The sequence below is a fragment of the Stylophora pistillata genome, chromosome 3, assembly GCF_964205215.1.
Source record: "Stylophora pistillata chromosome 3, jaStyPist1.2, whole genome shotgun sequence".
In the NCBI taxonomy this organism is placed as follows: Eukaryota; Metazoa; Cnidaria; class Anthozoa; order Scleractinia; family Pocilloporidae; genus Stylophora; species Stylophora pistillata.
Window position 1 is genome coordinate 29,847,997 of NC_142521.1, and position 18,604 is coordinate 29,866,600.

At 37.3% G+C, this 18,604-nt stretch overlaps 2 protein-coding genes across 3 annotated transcripts in view; one reads left to right on the plus strand and one right to left on the minus strand.

Moving 5' to 3' along the window:
- Positions 1-18,480, minus strand: part of LOC111344196 (condensin-2 complex subunit D3-L) — a 29,120-nt gene extending 10,640 nt beyond the window's left edge. The window contains exons 1-27 of one of the 2 annotated variants that reach the window (XM_088751505.1): positions 18,212-18,480; positions 17,810-17,895; positions 16,196-16,271; positions 15,436-15,513; positions 14,756-14,830; positions 13,974-14,131; positions 13,508-13,641; positions 13,348-13,393; positions 12,673-12,729; positions 12,402-12,517; positions 11,902-12,013; positions 11,451-11,537; positions 10,299-10,371; positions 9,511-9,601; positions 8,294-8,436; positions 7,558-7,646; positions 7,240-7,287; positions 6,629-6,744; positions 5,965-6,078; positions 5,449-5,523; positions 4,859-4,964; positions 4,026-4,125; positions 3,112-3,201; positions 2,251-2,327; positions 1,348-1,377; positions 606-740; positions 131-206 (exon numbers count right to left, since the gene is read on the minus strand). In XM_088751505.1, coding sequence (XP_088607631.1) covers positions 131-206; positions 606-740; positions 1,348-1,377; positions 2,251-2,327; positions 3,112-3,201; positions 4,026-4,125; positions 4,859-4,964; positions 5,449-5,523; positions 5,965-6,078; positions 6,629-6,744; positions 7,240-7,287; positions 7,558-7,646; positions 8,294-8,436; positions 9,511-9,601; positions 10,299-10,371; positions 11,451-11,537; positions 11,902-12,013; positions 12,402-12,517; positions 12,673-12,729; positions 13,348-13,393; positions 13,508-13,641; positions 13,974-14,131; positions 14,756-14,830; positions 15,436-15,513; positions 16,196-16,271; positions 17,810-17,895; positions 18,212-18,449 — 2,626 coding nt within the window. In that variant the 5' untranslated portion in view covers positions 18,450-18,480. Of the gene's footprint in view, positions 1-130; positions 207-605; positions 741-1,347; positions 1,378-2,250; positions 2,328-3,111; positions 3,202-4,025; positions 4,126-4,858; positions 4,965-5,448; positions 5,524-5,964; positions 6,079-6,628; positions 6,745-7,239; positions 7,288-7,557; positions 7,647-8,293; positions 8,437-9,510; positions 9,602-10,298; positions 10,372-11,450; positions 11,538-11,901; positions 12,014-12,401; positions 12,518-12,672; positions 12,730-13,347; positions 13,394-13,507; positions 13,642-13,973; positions 14,135-14,755; positions 14,831-15,435; positions 15,514-16,195; positions 16,272-17,809; positions 17,896-18,211 lie in introns of both variants that reach the window. The other variant, XM_088751504.1, reaches the window with a different exon arrangement.
- LOC111343123 (NLR family CARD domain-containing protein 4) overlaps positions 1-18,604 on the plus strand; it is a 253,148-nt gene that overhangs the window by 74,953 nt on the left and 159,591 nt on the right. The gene's annotated exons all lie outside the window — the stretch shown is intronic.

Genomic DNA, 18,604 nt, shown 5'->3' on the forward strand with positions numbered 1-18,604 from the left:
GGGAGGGAAAGAGCTAAATGCAACTGAAATTTTCACATTTATAATTCACATTGATTGGGCAGCATCAGAACCTGTTTCCAAGCCTCCTTCTCTGTTTCTAAATAGAAAGGGGTAATAATTAAAAACCAACCTTGATTATTGCCATGAGAAATCAACATGGATTCCACAAACATAAACAGCCGCTCTGTAGTCTTGGTTGGTGTTAGCTGTGGGCAGTTTTTACAAAAAAAACCTTGTTAAAGCCTTATCAGTCACAATAATCTAATATTTGCTTTACTTTTGTGCACAATTCTGTCAAGAGTGAAAGATTGAAGGCAATTTGCCCTCTTGATGGACATGTTACAATTGGTTGGTTTTGTGTAACATCATGTTGCTTCATATGCATCTCTTATTGAGGAGCCAATAAGGAACTAAAACAGGATTTGCATTTTAAATGAAATGGAAGCAGTGGATGACTTTGGAGTTAACAAACCAAATGTTACCAGTACTTTTCCCTTAGATTTAGAAAAACTGGGAGAATTTTGAGTAAATCTCAACTGAACCTTAGAGAAGAAAACCAATACTAAAGGCACTCTGAAGTGTCATGATCATAACCTCTTACAAACCTGGGCCACAGCTCCAACAGTAAACAAATGCCGCATAAGACGTTCTTCATCAATAGAATCCTGTTTTAATGTTACGTTAGACAGAAATTCTTCAGATGCTTTCAGCAGATCAGAACACCAATGATCGCTCTTTCCCTTTGAAAACAGTAAATGTACCAAATTACAAATCAGACAATTTGCTGTAACTGGTGCATCAGAGACATGGGGAGTGTCACTTTCCTCACATTAGAAATCAGGTCACAGAACAAAAGTAACAATACTATAAAGTTCTGGAAGCAATGAACTTTGGAATTTTAGAATTTAACTGCCTTTAATTTTTTGATGCTGGAAGGGAATGGTTACTTTCCAGGTATTAGAGGGTGGCAGTGTGGTCAGGAGGCTATAATACTTGGCTGGTAATCTGGTATTCGCTGATTCAAGCCCTCCACCCTGCCACTCACTGGATTTGTTCTTGGTTGCCTGAATTCAATTCCTTAGCTGTACTTTGCATATAGCCAACTGGTCTGCCTCCTGCCATTTGGGATTTTTTAAACATTCATTCATTCATTTCTATTGGCCCTGGAAAGCCCCATCGAGGGAGTAATCAATCAAGTAATCATACATACTCACATACATAAAAAATTTACCAAATGAAAGACTTGTAAAAAGTGAAAAGAACTTACAATTAAATATTCAAAACTCTTTCTAAGAGAATATCTTTTAAAAATATAATTCCATAAACTCATCAAAAATCTATGCTCACCCTTTCTTCTGGTAGTTGTACTTTACTTAACTGCAAAACACCAAACAATGAAAAAGATTACTTTCAGCATTCCATTGTTTTCAGTTGGGCTTAGAGCAAACATCAACCTTCATATGTGTCAATGGTAAATTGCGCTGATAAAAACTGTTCGTTTGACATTGCAACTCAAAGACATTCCTCCAGAAAACAAATTGCATAATAATTGTGGTCAATAACAAAATGCAACACCTTTACTTCTAAAATTCTTGACACAGTTTTAGAGCAAAGGTTTTTTGTTGACACTGTTGTAAAGTTAAGCATAGCGTGACAACGTGTGACAAACAATTCTAAAGTAAGCTTTGATTACATAATTACAACCGCAAATATGATTTATGTGTAACCCTTTGTTAGAGTAGTCGTGAAAATATTCCTACTACGTGTTGCATAGAATATGGAAACTTGTTCGTGTTTTCCGTCCAAAAACACGTAGGAACACTAGTTCCGCAGGAAAAAGTGTCCTCCCACATCTGTGAAATTGCGGATTCGGGGTAATAAAGTTGTTTATTCCAAGGGAAACTAGTATTATCTTCTGTATTTTGTATCACATATGATTTAGCTACCATTATGTATATAAGAACCTTGATTCAAGCAATAAAGTAGATTCAGTTGATTTTCCTGCACCCCGTGTGCAAGCTCGCGTTAAACCCAACATTTGCCTAAGCATCAAAACAGCTCAACGCTAACCGACCCTCAGCCAAAATTATACTACAACACTAACCACTCTCATGGGTGAGGCTGAGGAATTTCATAACCATAACATGGTCTTATAATTATTTGCAACTAGTTGTCACTCATTTTATACATGGGCCTAAAAGAGGAGCTGAGAGTTATCATGTACATTCTTCTTATACATGCATATAACACCTTGCATAGGGTTGCTACAATAGCATCAATAACTTCTGGTGGGCATTCAAATGTGATTAGCTTCCGCTGGAGATCAGCTGTAATAAAAAACGAGAAACCATTAGTCATTATGAAAGTAAAGAATTGGGATAACATAAAGTTTTCTAAAGCATCAGTGTCTCAACAATCTCAGCCAAAGTCAAAGTATAACAAACTCCTACAAATCTAGTTGTTCATGGTTATAAAGACACAAATTTCCTTTGCACTACTACAGTATTTCTATCAAATTTTCCCTGAGTTTCTGCCCTCTGTCCAGCTACTTTATACTCGCTGCCTCTTACCTTGAACTCCACCATTCTGATCCCTGTTCCCTTCCCTAGCCCCTATTGCCATATTCCACCTACTAAACCAAGCTTGCTATTGTCTCCTCTAACTCACTACCCTTTAGGCTCTGTATCCCCCACCCCCCTGCACCACACATCTCATATCCAAGCCTCTAAGTGACTTACTCCATAACCCTGTCAGCTGTGCCAAGGACACCGGAAGTACTGATAACTTAATGAACACAGTCTTTATTGCTCGGAGGGTCTTGGTTGTTACTAGAACATAACAATGAGCTACAAGTAGCCCAGATGTAGCTTCCCTCAGAAAAGGCCTAAGTATAAGTGATGGGACAACAATCCCAACACCACCCACCCTTCCCCTGTTCTATAGGATAGGAAAAGAATTTGTAAAAGAAGCTAACCCTATTTTGTAGGTTCATGACACAGCAGATTTAACCAAAATGATCTTCCTCCTGTTTGTATCTGTGACACTAGTATTGCAACAGCTTCATGGTGATAGAAAATACATTTAACGTTATTTTCCAGAAATACATGATACCTGTCAAGGTGCTGGCGACTGAGGAGGGAAGAAAGGAAGCAGAGCTTGCCAACACTGTCAGAATTCGGCATAATGTCTCCATGTCATAATCTGACAAACAAAACCAGAGAGGAGAGAGAAATAATTAACATAATTATCCACTATTGACATTGGATCTCTCTTTATTTGACTTTAGAAAGGTAGTTGTGATAATTAATCAGATGGTTAGATTGACAGGATGGACCAAGAGTTGGGGATTGCTCATGTTTTAGCCTTTGAAAGTTATAGCATTAGCTGAATGGTGACAATCATGGTCAAATGAGTAGAATTATCCCTGTAAACCCTAAGAGTGACCACCATCTAATTTCTTCCTATAGCAATCCTGCTTGTGCACGCATAAAACGGTACGACAACACTAACTTGAACACGCGTACTTCTAATTATGAAATGGACTTTACATTCTTGAACAAACGTTGTACGGTTTCGAAAAGTTTGTGTCCTTATAATATAAACAATGACGGTAAACAGGCATTGAAACAATTCCCTACTTCGATCGAGCACATGTATTTTTTAACTCGCAACGCCTCTCGGGATCTAGCTAATGAGTGCGTGACATCACACGTAACGGCAGTAACACTGCTGAATCATCCATTAAGATCATGAGAAAGAGGGAATGACTGGCAATCTAAGAAACTTTGATTGTTAAGCAAATTCTCCCTGTCAGTACCAAAGGAAATTAATAAAGAAGAGTATGGAGAATATGCATACTGATGTTTAGGTGTACAGGAAGAAATTCTCTATTGCTATATATCTATACCAAACACATTGTCAGTCAAAACAACATCATTGTTGTATGGCAGGATTCTATTACATAGGTAAACTGTTACACGCTATTTCAAAATCAGAATGAAGTTAAATTATAGTTTAATTAGTACCTTTTACCCCTTTGGAGTACTCATCCCAACTTTTCACAACAAAGGTATGGTCCAGTTTGATTGATGATGAACCAATTGCAGCCAAACAAAGCCATGCTGCCTGAAAATGTGAGCAACAAGAAGAATTTAAACAAGAACAATAAATATTGTAAGAAATAGACAACTTTTTTGAGAGACATGTTTCGGCATGCTTATGCCATCTTCAATCAATGAGTAACAGAACATGAATAATTATATAACAGACAAGTAGATGAATAAAATGTTTACAGTATGATGTAATACAAAAGCGGATACTAATTACAACGTGACACCAAACATCAAAGGTGTGAACTAAAATGCTAGAAAAGTGTTATAATGCTGTAATTGTTTGTTAAGTTCAGGTTTGATCTTATTTATATAAAATCTTATTTATATAAAAAGCTTCTTTGAGTTTTAAATCAATTGAGTTGTTAGCAGAATCCAGAATACTAAAGCAAGAAAGGGAGTATTTGTTCTTACAAGAAGGAGATATGTTGAAATGCTTAAAAATATGCGAGTTTTTATAGCTTTCCGTGTGCTCCTTTATCCTAGTAGAGAAGCGGCAACTAGTTTCGCCACTATAACGGGAATTACATCCCACACAAGAAAATTGATAAACTACCATGGATTTTAGAGCATCAGGAGTACGATCTTTAACACTGAACATGTTTTTAATTTTAAAAGAACTGAAAACTAGTTTGATATTTAGGTCCGATTTACAACTACTATGACCTTAAGAACAATAAACCAAGGCACACTAGCAAAACATAATTATTAATTTTCTGGTGTGCCATATGTCTTTATGAACTTTATACCTTACTATGGTCAGTTGTACCAATGTGAGAAATAAGTGACTTGACCAGGTTTCCTGAAAGTTTGGTCTGTTTTGACCAGTGCTGAAATGCATGGTGAAGATAACGTCTGCAAGAGTAATATACAGCAGCCAATGGGCAGTATTAATACATGTCTTTGGTGTTAATCAGAATGATTGTTTTCTTGGTCAAAAAATTTCAAAGCTGTTTCATTTATGTTTACTTATTTCTCGTTCTCATTATCATAATCAGGAATGAACTTAAGGAAAATAACAAAACAAAAGTGATTCATAAAATCTTAATCCAGGAACTAACACTAATTGGAACTACAACAAAAATCTAGTACATGCTCGGAGAGAATGAAGAGGTATAAGTGTCCTTTCCTGGGGATTTTTTTAGGGTGAAGCAAGATTAGAAAAGGTATTGGGCTAACAAACTAGACCTTCTGCCAACTGTTACAGCTGACAATCCCACAACGTGTTTTGGAAGAACAGAGAGAAATTGCACATGGGTAGCAGTATGTGGAAATGTTCCCAAGCTAAGAGTGCTTTAAATGGTCAAGTCACATACTGGTCAATTATCATATTACTTGCCTGACTTCTTGTCCTGATGGGCTGGCCACAATATTAAGCAGGTCCCAAGCAAGGATGTGATATGGTCCAGTTGATCTGGATTAATAATCAACAAAAATTCATCATGATATTAATATTTATCCCCTGACAAGCATTTGGAGCCAGTTTAACCATTAGTTTCACAAAACTCACACTGGTCTGGCTAATGGAACTGCTCAATTTTAGCACAATTGGTGAGCTGGGATTTGCAACCTGTAGTTCAATACCTGAAGAGGGTATGAACTTCCTGCTTTCATTCTGGTTATAAGACTTATAAAGCAAGGCCCATCACGAAGTTCATATTTGACACCTATCCTGCATACTGCTAGGATTGGCAATGCTTACCAGAGAGTCTCCATGGCTCTGTGGTAGAGTATCAGAGTGCAGAAATTCAAAGGTATGAAGCTTGATTCCTCATGGGGACTCAGAATATTGGCTGGTCAAAATAATGACATCAACTTTAATCTACAAGCTGATCAGGATGTAATAGCCACCTACTTTGAAAGAGGAACAATATTGTGAAGCAGCACATCCTCCAGTATTTGAAAGCATTTTTCTTGTGCAGTAGTTTCTCTGTCCATAACAAGTGGCAACACTCCTTCCAGCCAAAGACTGTGCATTAGAAAAAGTAACAGCACAATCAGTGCATGTTTTGAGTATTAATTAAGGGTTCATTTGCCTCCTCCCAGCTGTTAGGGACAAACCTATAAATATATCTTATTAACCAAGTGTGAGGGCCGTACTGGGAGAATATCGGCCCGAGGTCTTGACGGTATGGATCGAATGCAGCAAGGTCTGTACAAAAAAGACCGAGGGCTGATATTCTTCCTGTACGGTCCCAAGCAAGCTTGGTTAATAAGAGATTTATCATACGACTGAAGTTCTAAGGGACACAAGTGCGGTATCATTCGGGATCATTCGGGATCATTCGGGACAGTGCCCGGTCCAATACTGAGAGAATATTGACTGGCAGTAGAGCATTTTGATTGGTTCATTTTAGTTATTGGCCCTCTGACTGCCCGAGTCATGTAATAAAGGACACTTACTACACAGGCCAGGCTGGTCTTACACTATCAGGCAAGCAGTTATTATAAATAACAGTAGTTGTACACCAGTTAGGTTCTTTAGAATATCCCTTAGAGCATGTACGAAGAGTTAATACCTGTGTACCATTGTGCACTTAGGCCTCTCTTGTAGGAGAGAGGTTAGTGACACCATAGCTTGTCTTCTGACAGAAAGTGCTGGATCCATACAGCAATCATGGAGAGTCAACACATCCTGGAATTATAAAATCACAAATTAGCAGATGTAATTACTGAGGTTTTACATGATATCTTGCTATATATTCACAGTGTGAAGTTACCATCAATAAAACTGAAGCTCTACTGAGGTATTAATTTCCCGATGTTTTGCCTTCAGCTTGTGATTTATAAGCTTTCAAACTGTTCTCCCAACATCCTGCGTGGCTTTGTCAAGTTACAGAGCCCAGAAAAATGTGTTCTATTGCTTAAATGGAACATCCAATGCAAGGCTATGCTCTAAGGAAAATTGAATGGAGCCCTGTGCTCTGAAACTGTGAAATCCAGGGTGCCCAGCATAGGCTTCTTATGAAAAAAAAAAAATTCCAGAGTTGCCCAAGAGCAAAAGTATGGCACCAAGGGCCACCAGGCACTGCTAGACCACAGCCTTGCAATGGCACAACAAGAAGTGCAGGATCCTGAATTGGGATGGTCATTGGAGGTTCCATAACAAGGGAATAATATCATTACTTACGACTCGCTCCAAGGAATCCAGATTAAGGGTGATTACACTCTCTAGAGCCTTAGAATAATAAAGAAATAGATAAACAAGCATAACACATTTTCAAGATTATTGGTAGCCCAAAGACAAAAGGAGTTGAGTTACCCTGGCTCTTTCATTTGATTTGTTACAGAGCTTGAAGTTTTAATTTTAATTAAAAATAATCAATTGACAAACTATGTGCTCTAAACAAAACTTTTACCATACATTATAAATATATTGACATTTGATAAATACTTAAGAGTTTGTGTGTATTTTTGGGGACAAAAGAACACAATTAACATTTCAAACCTGTAAAGCAGCCTTTCGAACTCCAACTTTCTCATCACATGTTCTTTTTCTTATAACCATACCAATGTTCCTGGTCTCTGCTTGCTTACCTGAGAAAAAAAAATGATTTCAATTGGTAAATAACTAACATCACTGCACTATATGCTTGTCTCAGACTAGCATTTCAAAGGAGTGATCATCAAATTCTTGTAATGATTTTAATTGAACAACAAAGTATATATATACAGTAGTTAGAAAGGGTTACTAATTAGGTCTCAAGGATCAAGATGACAAGGATCTACAGCAGGCCCTGGTTGTTCAAAGGTTAGATAATGCTGTATTTACTGGACAAATCTCTGTCCAGTGGATAGCACAGTGTGCTTTTGCTATCACTTTTCTGCTGGATATACATCTTATTGGACATTTTTGTTGTGTAGTATCACTGAGTATTTTTATGAGTTGTGCCATGTTTTGATGAGCCTGTAGGACAAGTCAAAATACAAACAATGAGTAAAAATACTCAGCGATACTACACAACAAAATGTTTGATACTTGGATTTATTCACCAACACACCAAATTGTTATTTCAGTGTGGGTGAGTTTTGTGGATATTTCTGGAGTACAAATATCGTGTGATATTTCTACTTGTCTCGCGTGTTATTTGTACACTATGAAGTACATTTAAAATGATTTATTCTTTGGATTGAGCATTATCCTCTCTTTATGCCCCTGGACCCAGAAGTTTAAAGTGACTCACTATTTGCTTGTCTGATTAATGTTGGTGTCCCTTCTACTGGACTCTCCAGTGGTTCACAAAGTACTTCTTTTACTCTCAACCCTAAAGAGCTGTTTTCTGAAGTTGCACACTGAGCAAAGTACTGCAGAGCTTTGGCACGCACCCTGAATAAAAAAAAAAAAAAATTGCAGTAAAGAAGGAAGCATTTAACTGTCATTTAACAAAATATTTTGGATATTAACTATAAGGAAAAGTGTTGTGGTTCTTTTGGCACTTTGTGAAAGTATAATTTGTTTGCTATCATGTGGAAGACATGGCCACCTTTTTCATATACGAATAGTGGGTGAGGAGTCAGGTTGAAGTCCCAGCCAGCTCACTGTGTTATATTCTTATGAAGAATACTTCACCACAGAGTATAAAACAGACCCAACAGACTGTCAGAGCAGCCTGAAATACTGGCAGGTTATAACCTGTCACTGCCCAACATCCTATCTCCTAGTACATCCTAGTATATCTCCCTGTATACCGACTAGACTGGAAGACCATTGCAAAACAGAAGAAAACAACATGACTGAGACATCTCACTAGCCCGTACCCAGACCTATGCTGTTTCAGAGCATGCCCACGACACCAGACACCAACCGCTTTGGAATGAGGTTATTAAGTTTATTGATTGTGATCCTCACTGGTGCACTCGTAGTGTCAAAGAGGCTATTCACATAAGACTTCACCCTAACAACATCAACAGGAACAGTGGAATAGAAACTCCTAAAGCATGGAAGCCCACAATAAAAAAAAAAAAAAAACACAACAAAAGGGGAGCCATATGACAGTGGACTCCTGAGGGGACAACTCACTAACATTGAGGAACAAAACACGCCAATCACAGCAGTGCAATACAAAACCAATCACCACTGAACATCCTGTTTTATAAAAAGACCCAACGCCTGACGACCTTATTGCTTAATGAAGACTAGCAATATGCAGTTGAAATGTCGTGACTCGATCACATCATAAGTGACCATATTGGGAGACAAATGATAACTCTTTGTAATTATTATCCTATTTCCTAGTTACCACACCCTTCTGAAACTGGGATTAACTGTCCAAATGTCTGACAAAGTGACTGACAGACTGACCATCAATCCCAGCAAGTTATCTGGCCCACCAAACACCAAGAGAGATGAACTTATAATTGCAGAGGGAGGATTTAAAGTATCTGATGCCTTCACACTCACATTGGTGCCCTGTCAGAACATCTTGGGATAATTACGTCCAGCAAAGACTTCTTGCTGAGAAGCCTTCTTTTGTCATCATCCAGTGAGTTTTCTGGTGAAAAGGAAATAATTATGTTTTCACAATTTTGGCCACCAACAATGGGCAGACTATGCTCCTATCTTCACTAAAATTAATGTGACCTGAGGCATATTAAGTGCAATGGAGTTCATCTTGCCTGCTCATGTGGCCATTCAAAATGCTGGATTTGTCTGTGCAGATCATTAGCCAAACACTTGATGTGGAAAACTTACCATAGACACTGATCAGTTTTAAATTTTCTGACTACACATAAAAGTATCATCAAAGTATTGTTGTTAATGTTCATGAGCAATAGACAGTTTAATTTTTTAATTTGCTCTGACGAAGGGCAAATGCTCAAAACGTCAGCTTTTTTATTCATTACGGTGGCCAATTTACAATTTCAACTGAGTTGATATAACCAAATTAGTTTAATTTTTTGTTTTCTTTTAAAGGTGTGCATTTACATACAGTACTTAAAATTGAACAATGATTTTGCATATGTCTTGCTTTTGAATGGTGCCAGCTTTTAAAAGCCATCCCAGAAAAGAACAGAATAGCACTGGTGCTTACAGCATTGACTTTAAACTCAGCTATTAAGAGGTATTCAATGGTACATTTCTAAGTGAAGTGAGGATAATTAAGGGCCATTGCCCCATATGGTGTGATTCACAATAATCTTTTATTTGTCGCTGTTGAATGATTTTATAAAGGAATTGTGTTCCCTTACCATCCAATAGAATCCTCTCTGGTTCAACTAGTAGAAGTGAAAACACTTCCAATGCAAAAATTCTGTAACTTATCTGTGAAAAAAAAAAAAGTCTAATTGAATTACTCGCAAAATCTGCTGGCCAAATTCCTTAACATACTTGCACTCCTCACCATGTTGCAGAATATTAAAGTTGGTGGTTTAACCTTTAATTTCTCCACCCTGCTTCTCACTACACATGCTTATCCTCTCTCAAGTTCCACTCCTTCACTAATCTATATAACTCTCCTTATTGTTATCAGTGTTATCATCAGTATCATCATCTCATCATTATCGTCATGGTCCTTGGAATTAACATTATCAACATTGTTATCTTTACTACTATTCAGGGGTTACATGACTTATTCCCAGGGCTCAACACTAACTTTTCAACTTACTAGCCAAGTGGCTAGTGACATACCTTCGATGTTTTTAGATCTTACGACAATTTCAGTCTGTTTACAAGCCAAACTGGCTTGTGGAAATTGAAAACCACTAGCCAAAACTGAATTTCTACTAGTCTGTGGCTAGTGGGCTACCATTGGTGTCAAGCCCTGATTCCTTATGTGGCTACAATGGTATTGTGGGTGGTGGTGCCCAGTAAAGGGGCTGCAAGGTAACCCAAGAACCTCCCTCCCTGTAGGCTAAACAGACTTCTGTAGGAGGTCTAACAGGCATTCATAGCTAGACCACTGGTAACTGCCTTTTTTTTAGAACCCTGTCACTATCATTATCACTACATAGTAATTCAAACAATAGTAGAGAACTGCAATTTCTTCCATATCTAGCTTCTTCTCATCCCAAGTCAACATTCACCTGGTGGTCAGATGCTTAAACTATACATTCATACAATGACTACTAATTGCGGACAAGATTATTCCACAAAGAGTGTCACCAGATCAAATACATTACGCGACAACAACAAAAGTTATTACATAATTGTCTTAAGTTTGTTATTACAAGTTCTTAAACACCTTCCACACAGTTTTGTAGTCAAAGTCTATTCAACACTTAGCTTAAGCTATGTATCACAGTATCATACATGGAAAGTCTACAAGAATAAACAATAATTTATGATCTTGAGGGTTAAGAATACATTGGCTAGTCAGTTGCATGCAAATCTCTGCCCAGTACCTTGTCATTTTTGGAGTACATGTTTATCCATTCTACAAGACTGGTGTACTGATTAACTGGTAAAATTTTCATGATATCAACTACTGCCTGCAAGAGAAATTCCATCGATGACAGTATGTCAGAAATAGACAAAAAATTATACATGAACACTTTCAGTTTTCTGGGAAGAAATAGAAATGTTGGACAAGAACTTAATTTTCTTTGTGGTGCAGTGCTGATAATTTTTTTTATTTTAAGAAACAGAGAGAAACAGACTCCACTCACATTTGTTTAACACACAACCCATTCAGATAGTTTTATACCTGGGACCTACATTTATTAAGCAGTTACTTGCTGTTTGAATAATGGGTTGTCCATCAATAAGAAGGATGGAAAAAAATTGTATCAAATGATGATAAAATACGTTCAACAATCCGGGTCAAACTGACTAACTTGTAGCTGGTCTCATTACCTTTGCCACAGTGGTTCTGTACTCTGCTCGTTCAGGGCAACTGGTAAAGATATTTTGAACAAGAACTTCTACAGAACTCAGCACCTCTTGGGTCTCTTTACTTGCTAGATAGCTGAATTCAAAAGCACAAAAGAGGCATGAATTAAATTGAATTTTAAATTCAAAATGTGTGATAAATTTATGAATATTTTCCACTGACTGAGCAAAGCAAAAAAAGTGGAGGATTCTGGATGATTCAGCTCAGTGCATACCAATCCAAATAACTGAGGTTTGACCATACTTTGCAGTTTTTGCTGTCTTCTTTGCTGTATAATGTAAAATTTAAAGCCCTGCTAACAGACATCAAAACCTAGTTTTCAAAGAACATTCCCCCAATCCCTCTGAGTAAGACCAAGTTTAATACAGATGGTTTACTCTCTTCCTTTCTTTGTTTCCTTTCTTGTTTTCTGAAGTAGACAAGCTTGACTATTACATGTCATGACCATATATTTGATATTTACCAGATAAAGGCAACAGCTTGGTCTTTGGTGTTCTGAACATATTTAGAGATAGATCCATTACTAGCGATTGCTCCACCAAACACCATAAGAACATTTGAGATTAAGTGTTCAAACACCTACAATAGACACACAGTATTCATTAAATATAATTTTTTCATTTGAAAAATTTTCAACAAGTTTTGCTTTTTTTTATGCTATTTTTCTGAGAAATAATTAGAAATTGAATAGACCTGTGAATTGAAAGTGTTAAGAACAAAAGCGGTGGACTTACAGTGTGAGTGATTGTTCCGATGTCGCCATGAAGAGGTGAGCACATGACACTCAGACCCTTAAAAAAAAAGACAAAGAAAGATATAGCTGAATTTTCAAATGCATATATCCTAAAGAGGGTTATCTTTTGGGTGCAAATTAACTTTTTGAAGAATAATGATATTATTACCTCATGTAATGTATAGTGAATGTATTTTTCACAAGAACTTATATATATCGCTGGCAATACCCAGAGGGCAATATGAAGTGAATCCTGTGTTCTGATTGCCTACCCAAGCAGGCAAGATTAGTTAATCTTGCCCACTCAAGATTGCCAACTTTGATCCCATGCAAGAAAAAAATTACTTGGAAAGTAATGACAAAATGTGAAGGGCTGGTAAGAAACATTTGAAAAGAGTTAAGAAAAATGTTTTATCCTATCTGGAGTGTTTTTTACATAGTTTTCAACTTGTTTTGAAGCCCACAGCTGAAAAACCTGGACTCAAGCATGACACATGACTTACAACAATTTGTGACTAATGAAAAAAAAACAACCTAAAAATGTTTATATCAGGCCTGCATCAGAGAACCTCACTATAAAATTGGTTATGAATGAAGAAATGAAAAATGTATTTTTAGTTAAATTTATGAGTTTTACCATGATATCATTCTGACACAAATGACAAAAAATACTCACAAAATATGCCAAGGAAGCAATTGACTTGATGGAATAAATTTGGTGCCTGCAAACAAAAACGTGAATCAAACTTTATCAGTTAATTCAATTAAGTCTTAATTTCATTTACAGGCAGTACATGCTCTGAATATAACTAACTTTGGATTAAAATAGAACTAACCCTGGGAAGTCAAATACAACTTGTTCAAAGGGTTCACCCTCATGTCGTGTTGTTTCCACAAACAACTGAATCAAATGATGAGCGATCTGCTCAGAATCTTTGAGGGAGTAGCTGCTTAAAAGCAACACTGTATCCTACAGTACAGAAAGGAAGAATAAAAAATAATATAATCATTTTTTCCAAATTTTAAGACTCAGGGCCTTTGATTTGGATTGAGGCTAAAGGTGACCTTGTCGTGATAGAGAACAGTATTTAGTTAACATGATAACAAAGTGATTTACACTTGAAAAGCAGCAACATTTGTATTACAACAAGGTCACCCTTAGCCTCACTCCTTTTCAACCAAGCATGCAGCTGTAATGTAGACTAGTAAATACAAAAAATTATTTTACTAAGCCTAAGGAGAATTTTCTGACACTTGATTTTCTGTAGAATAACATGAGATGTAACAAAAATTTTCACTTACCTGCATTAGTGATAAAAGTTTGACTTTAGCATTGGCCTTTGCTTGTTCAGTGTTTATCTGCCCAGTCATTTCATCATCCTCATTGTCACTGCCATCATTATCATCATCATCATTATCAGAAGTAGCCTCTACTTCCATGCACTCACCATTACCATCACCTTCTAAAATAAAAATCACAGCTCTAGTTAGCATTTAAGGGGGGTCATTAAGATTAATTAAAATGGATTCTAGAGGCTTATGACAGCTTGCAGTTTAACATCTTATTGGGGCAAGTTAATGTTACAAGCTGGCAATCATATATTCAATCAGCTATGTTTGATTTAGAATTAGAGTGGACAGTGAGGGGGAGGGGACATGAAAAGACAAGAAGACTTTATTTCTATTGCCCCACCCTTCCCCTCTCCTACTTTTAGACTGCCACTCACCCCCTTGGTACAAATTTCTTTCCCTTCCCAGCCATCCACTGCTGTAAAATCACTAAGAAAATGCAGAGCACTAGCTTGCCAAAATTACACCAGATATGTTGTTTGATCATCCCAGTGAGAGTTAAGTCCTGAGAAGGACTGTAATTGTCAGTCGCAGTAATAAAGTTTCGACTACCTCTACAAAAATCTGTATCAGAGTCAAGTACAATGTCATCCTTAGAGAGTCTACAATGAAGATGACTTCTGCCATGTTAATTGAATGTCAGTCACTACTACCAACAGAAGTCCTTCTCAAGATTTCTCCCACCTGGACAATCAAACTAAATGGTTGAAGCATAGCCCAATGCTTATCTCTACCTTCTCTTCCACGTCTAGCTTTTGTTCTACGGCCTGTTGTTGATGCACCATCTTGTCTTTTCCTCTTGTTTGTCTCTGTTAATGTTGCCAAACAGAGGTAAAATCAGCAAGGAGAAGGATGGTTACTGGCACATCTAACTCAATTAAGCTAACCGCCTCCCGGTTAGCTTAATTGGTTAGAGCGCCGTATTGTGTTGTGCGGAAGATCGAGGGTTGGAGCCTCAGCCAGACCAATACTCATGGTCTTAAAATAAATGAGGAGAATTTGCTACTTTTCTATAATCAAGAAATGGATAGATATTCTAGTCTTCTCGGATAAGGACGAATAAACCATAGGCCCCGTCTCCTGCAGGGTTGGGGGTGGGAGACATTAATTTCCCACGCACGAGATTACTGTGTGGTGGATGTCCTCCCCTGGGTGGGATGGGTGGGATTTGGCCCTGAAAAGCCCCCTATATGTGTGTGTGTGTGTGTGTGTGTGTGTGTGTGTGCGCGTGCGTGTGTGCGTGCGTGCGTGTGTGTGTGTATGTATGTATGTATGTAAAGGTCTGGTGTTTAATTTTTCATGGGCAGAAAACAGATTTTTAGTGGTTGTCCATGCTTATAAAAAAAACAAATCTTAGTATCGACTTTCTTTATTCAATGATAAAACTCAATCCTTCAACAAAACAATTCTTTACCTCTCTGAGGCCAGAGACGCAACACATCCAAAGCTTTCTGGAATAATAAAGGATGGAAAACTTTGTATGCTCCACTCCCTGGAAAAAATAATGCTACCTCTTTCAAACTTATTGTCAAAATTCAATGACCTAAATTTTACTCTGTAATGAAAATAAAAACAACTTTGAGTTTGATTTGCTCATCATGCCAGGAACTCCTTACCTCAGCACACTATCTGATAGACCCTGTATCTCCACCTTGTTGTCACAACTTAACCCTTTACTTCCTAAGATCTGATTGTTAATTCTCCTTTCTTGCTCCTACACATTTCCTTGTAAATTACTTACAAGAATTTGGTGTTATATCAAGAGGACAACTTCTATCTAATAAGTTTGAGTATTCTCATTACCTGTTTGTTGGATAATGTATGGATATTATAGGGAGAAGTTACATGTTAATCATTCCTAGGACATACAAGGTTAAAACTATCAAACCTGTGCCACAATGATGATAGACATGACACGTAAATAGTGAGCCCTCTTACAAATGCAATTTTTTTTTTAAATTTATTTACCTCCCCCCTCCCAGATTCACAATCATTGCTCCTTCAAGATAACAGGATGAGAGAAAACAGATCGGCAGTGACAAGGCATTTAGCCATCAGTGATTCATTAGTGACAAGGCATTTAGCCATCACTAATTCATCAGTGACAAGGCATTTAGCCATTTTAAAAAACAGCACCCATTCCACTTGGAATAATTAATACTTTTTTTTCTCACCTGGTATTTGAACCAAAACGATATAAACATTGGCAGCTAACACACAGCTTTCCAGTTTAGGTCCAGCCTTTGATGTCTAGACAGAGTACAAATATCAACTTGTTATGTCTAATCAGGGGATACACATGTCACTTCTAAGAAAACTATTTCTGAGTGTTTATGATCCTTCTTGTTTTATAACTAGAAGTGTCAACTTACAGGTGCAAACAAATTTTCTACCATTTAAAATGCTTCTTACTATGGACAGGTGCCTTGATCTTGATAGGGAACATTTTGAGATGAGAGCAATCTTCACAGTAAAGAGCACTACTTAAGCAGTAGAGAAAATGAGGCCTGAAAAAAATTTCAGGCTTGTACAGGATTTGAACCCATGACCTCTGCGATACCACTGCAGTGCTCTACCAACTGAGCTAACAAGCCAACTGGGAGCTGGTCATTATGTTGGTTTGTAATAAACTCGTGAAGTGATGAGTCAAAGTTTGTGAACATATGAAAGTCATATATTTGCACTGCGGTTAAATAACGAGATGAGAGCAATCCCTGCAGTAACCAACACTACTTAAGCAGTAGTGAAAATGAGGCCTGAAAAAAATTTAAGACCTATTGACCAAATTGAAATATGGCGTCCAATCTGAATTGCCATTGTTCTGGACTTACTGGCCTCTCACACATGTGATAATCCTTTTGTGTTTCTACGTGAAGACGAGGCTAGTAAGTCCAAAACAATGGTAATTCAAATTTGACGCCATATTTCGATTCGGTCAATAGGGGATTTTAACCCATGACCTCTGCAATACCAGTGCAGTGCTCTACCAACTGAGCTGCTTAAGTAGTGTTCATTACTGCGAAAATCACTCTCATCTAAATAAATAATTTTAACTGTTAATAGGTTAGGTAAATAATTCTGTAAATAGGTTCCAGATTTCTTATTTTTAAAGCTTTTACCCTGTGTTCCCAATTAGTGCTATGTGCTAGGTTTTCACGACACATAAATAAAGTTCACTACTACTACTACTACTACATCTCATTCGTTAACTGCAGTTAAAATATGACTTTCATATATTCACAAAGGAGCATTTTATTGACTCTCTGACTCAGTCTGTCACATAAGACAAAACTCAACAAGATCTCACACCTGCAGAACCATTGTTAGTCACAACCTGCTCAATTTTTGCTGAGACACCCAACTTCCCTCTAAATCTTGATTGTTTGGGAGGAGGGGCTCCTAAAAGGGAGAGTAACTCGATGTGCAAAACAGATCTTGAGAGTTTATGGCATAATCAAATACCTGTACCACTTAGTTTTGTTTATCCATCTGCTATAATCAACTCCTAGCCAATGAGCAGGCAAAAATACTTTCTTAACCCTTCAACTCTCAAGATCTGATTGTTAATTCTCCCCTCTAGCTACTACACATTTCCTTGTAAATAAGTTACAGGAATTTAATGATAGATCAAGATAACAATTTCCAACTGATTATGTTGAGTATTCTCATTACCTGTTTGCTGGATAATGTAAGAATACAATAGGGAGAAATTACATGTTAATCACTTCTGAGAGTTAAAAGGTTAAGTATCCAATCCTAGGCCAATACAAAGGAGTAGTAGCTCTCACCTTATCACAGGATTCAATAAATGAATGGAGCAAAGAAATCAACGCTTTGGGTGAAAAATTGTTGTCTGAAAGAACCTTCCATAAGCCTGAAAAAAGGTCAGGATTTCTTTAGAAACAGCTAATATACCTATACCTCTCTATAAAAAAAAATAAAAGATAATCAGGAGCACAAAATCTAAGATCTTAAAATCATTTGGCAGGTTCAACTGAGAGATTTGCAGGGAACAACAGCTGCAGTATTTTTGAAGATAATAATATATCGATATCTGAGCTGTATTAAAGAGTAAGTTTGAAAGGGGAATGCATTCGGCGCAACGATGGGAACGATCGCGTCTAAGTCCACTGAAAACTGATCGACCAGCTCAGATGCAAAATAATCCGGAACTCCTACAGCAAGCTCACCCTCATTTAAAGTGTCTTGGCTCGTAGAAGTTGTCCATTGCTTTGAAATCAACAACAGCTCTTTCAATTCCCGCACAAAGTATCCACGATCGGATATGCTGTTTTCCACGACCTCTGGAAACCCTTGAGACTCACAAAATTCCGAATTCCAAGCATTTTCTGTCCATTCTTGGGAAATAGAAGAAATCTGAAGGTTACTACAAGCGGTAATTGTTTTTTCTGTCTTTGAATGCGCCATATTGGAAACGAGCTTGAATAATTCCCGCCTTTTCGTAGCTGGCTTAGCAGCCGCTGCTCAGCTAAAACAAACTCGCCTAGGGTCCTCTAAGGTACGATAATGGTCGTTTTCTACTTTTTTTCTAAAGTATTATTTTCAAAAAAAATACCTCTGGC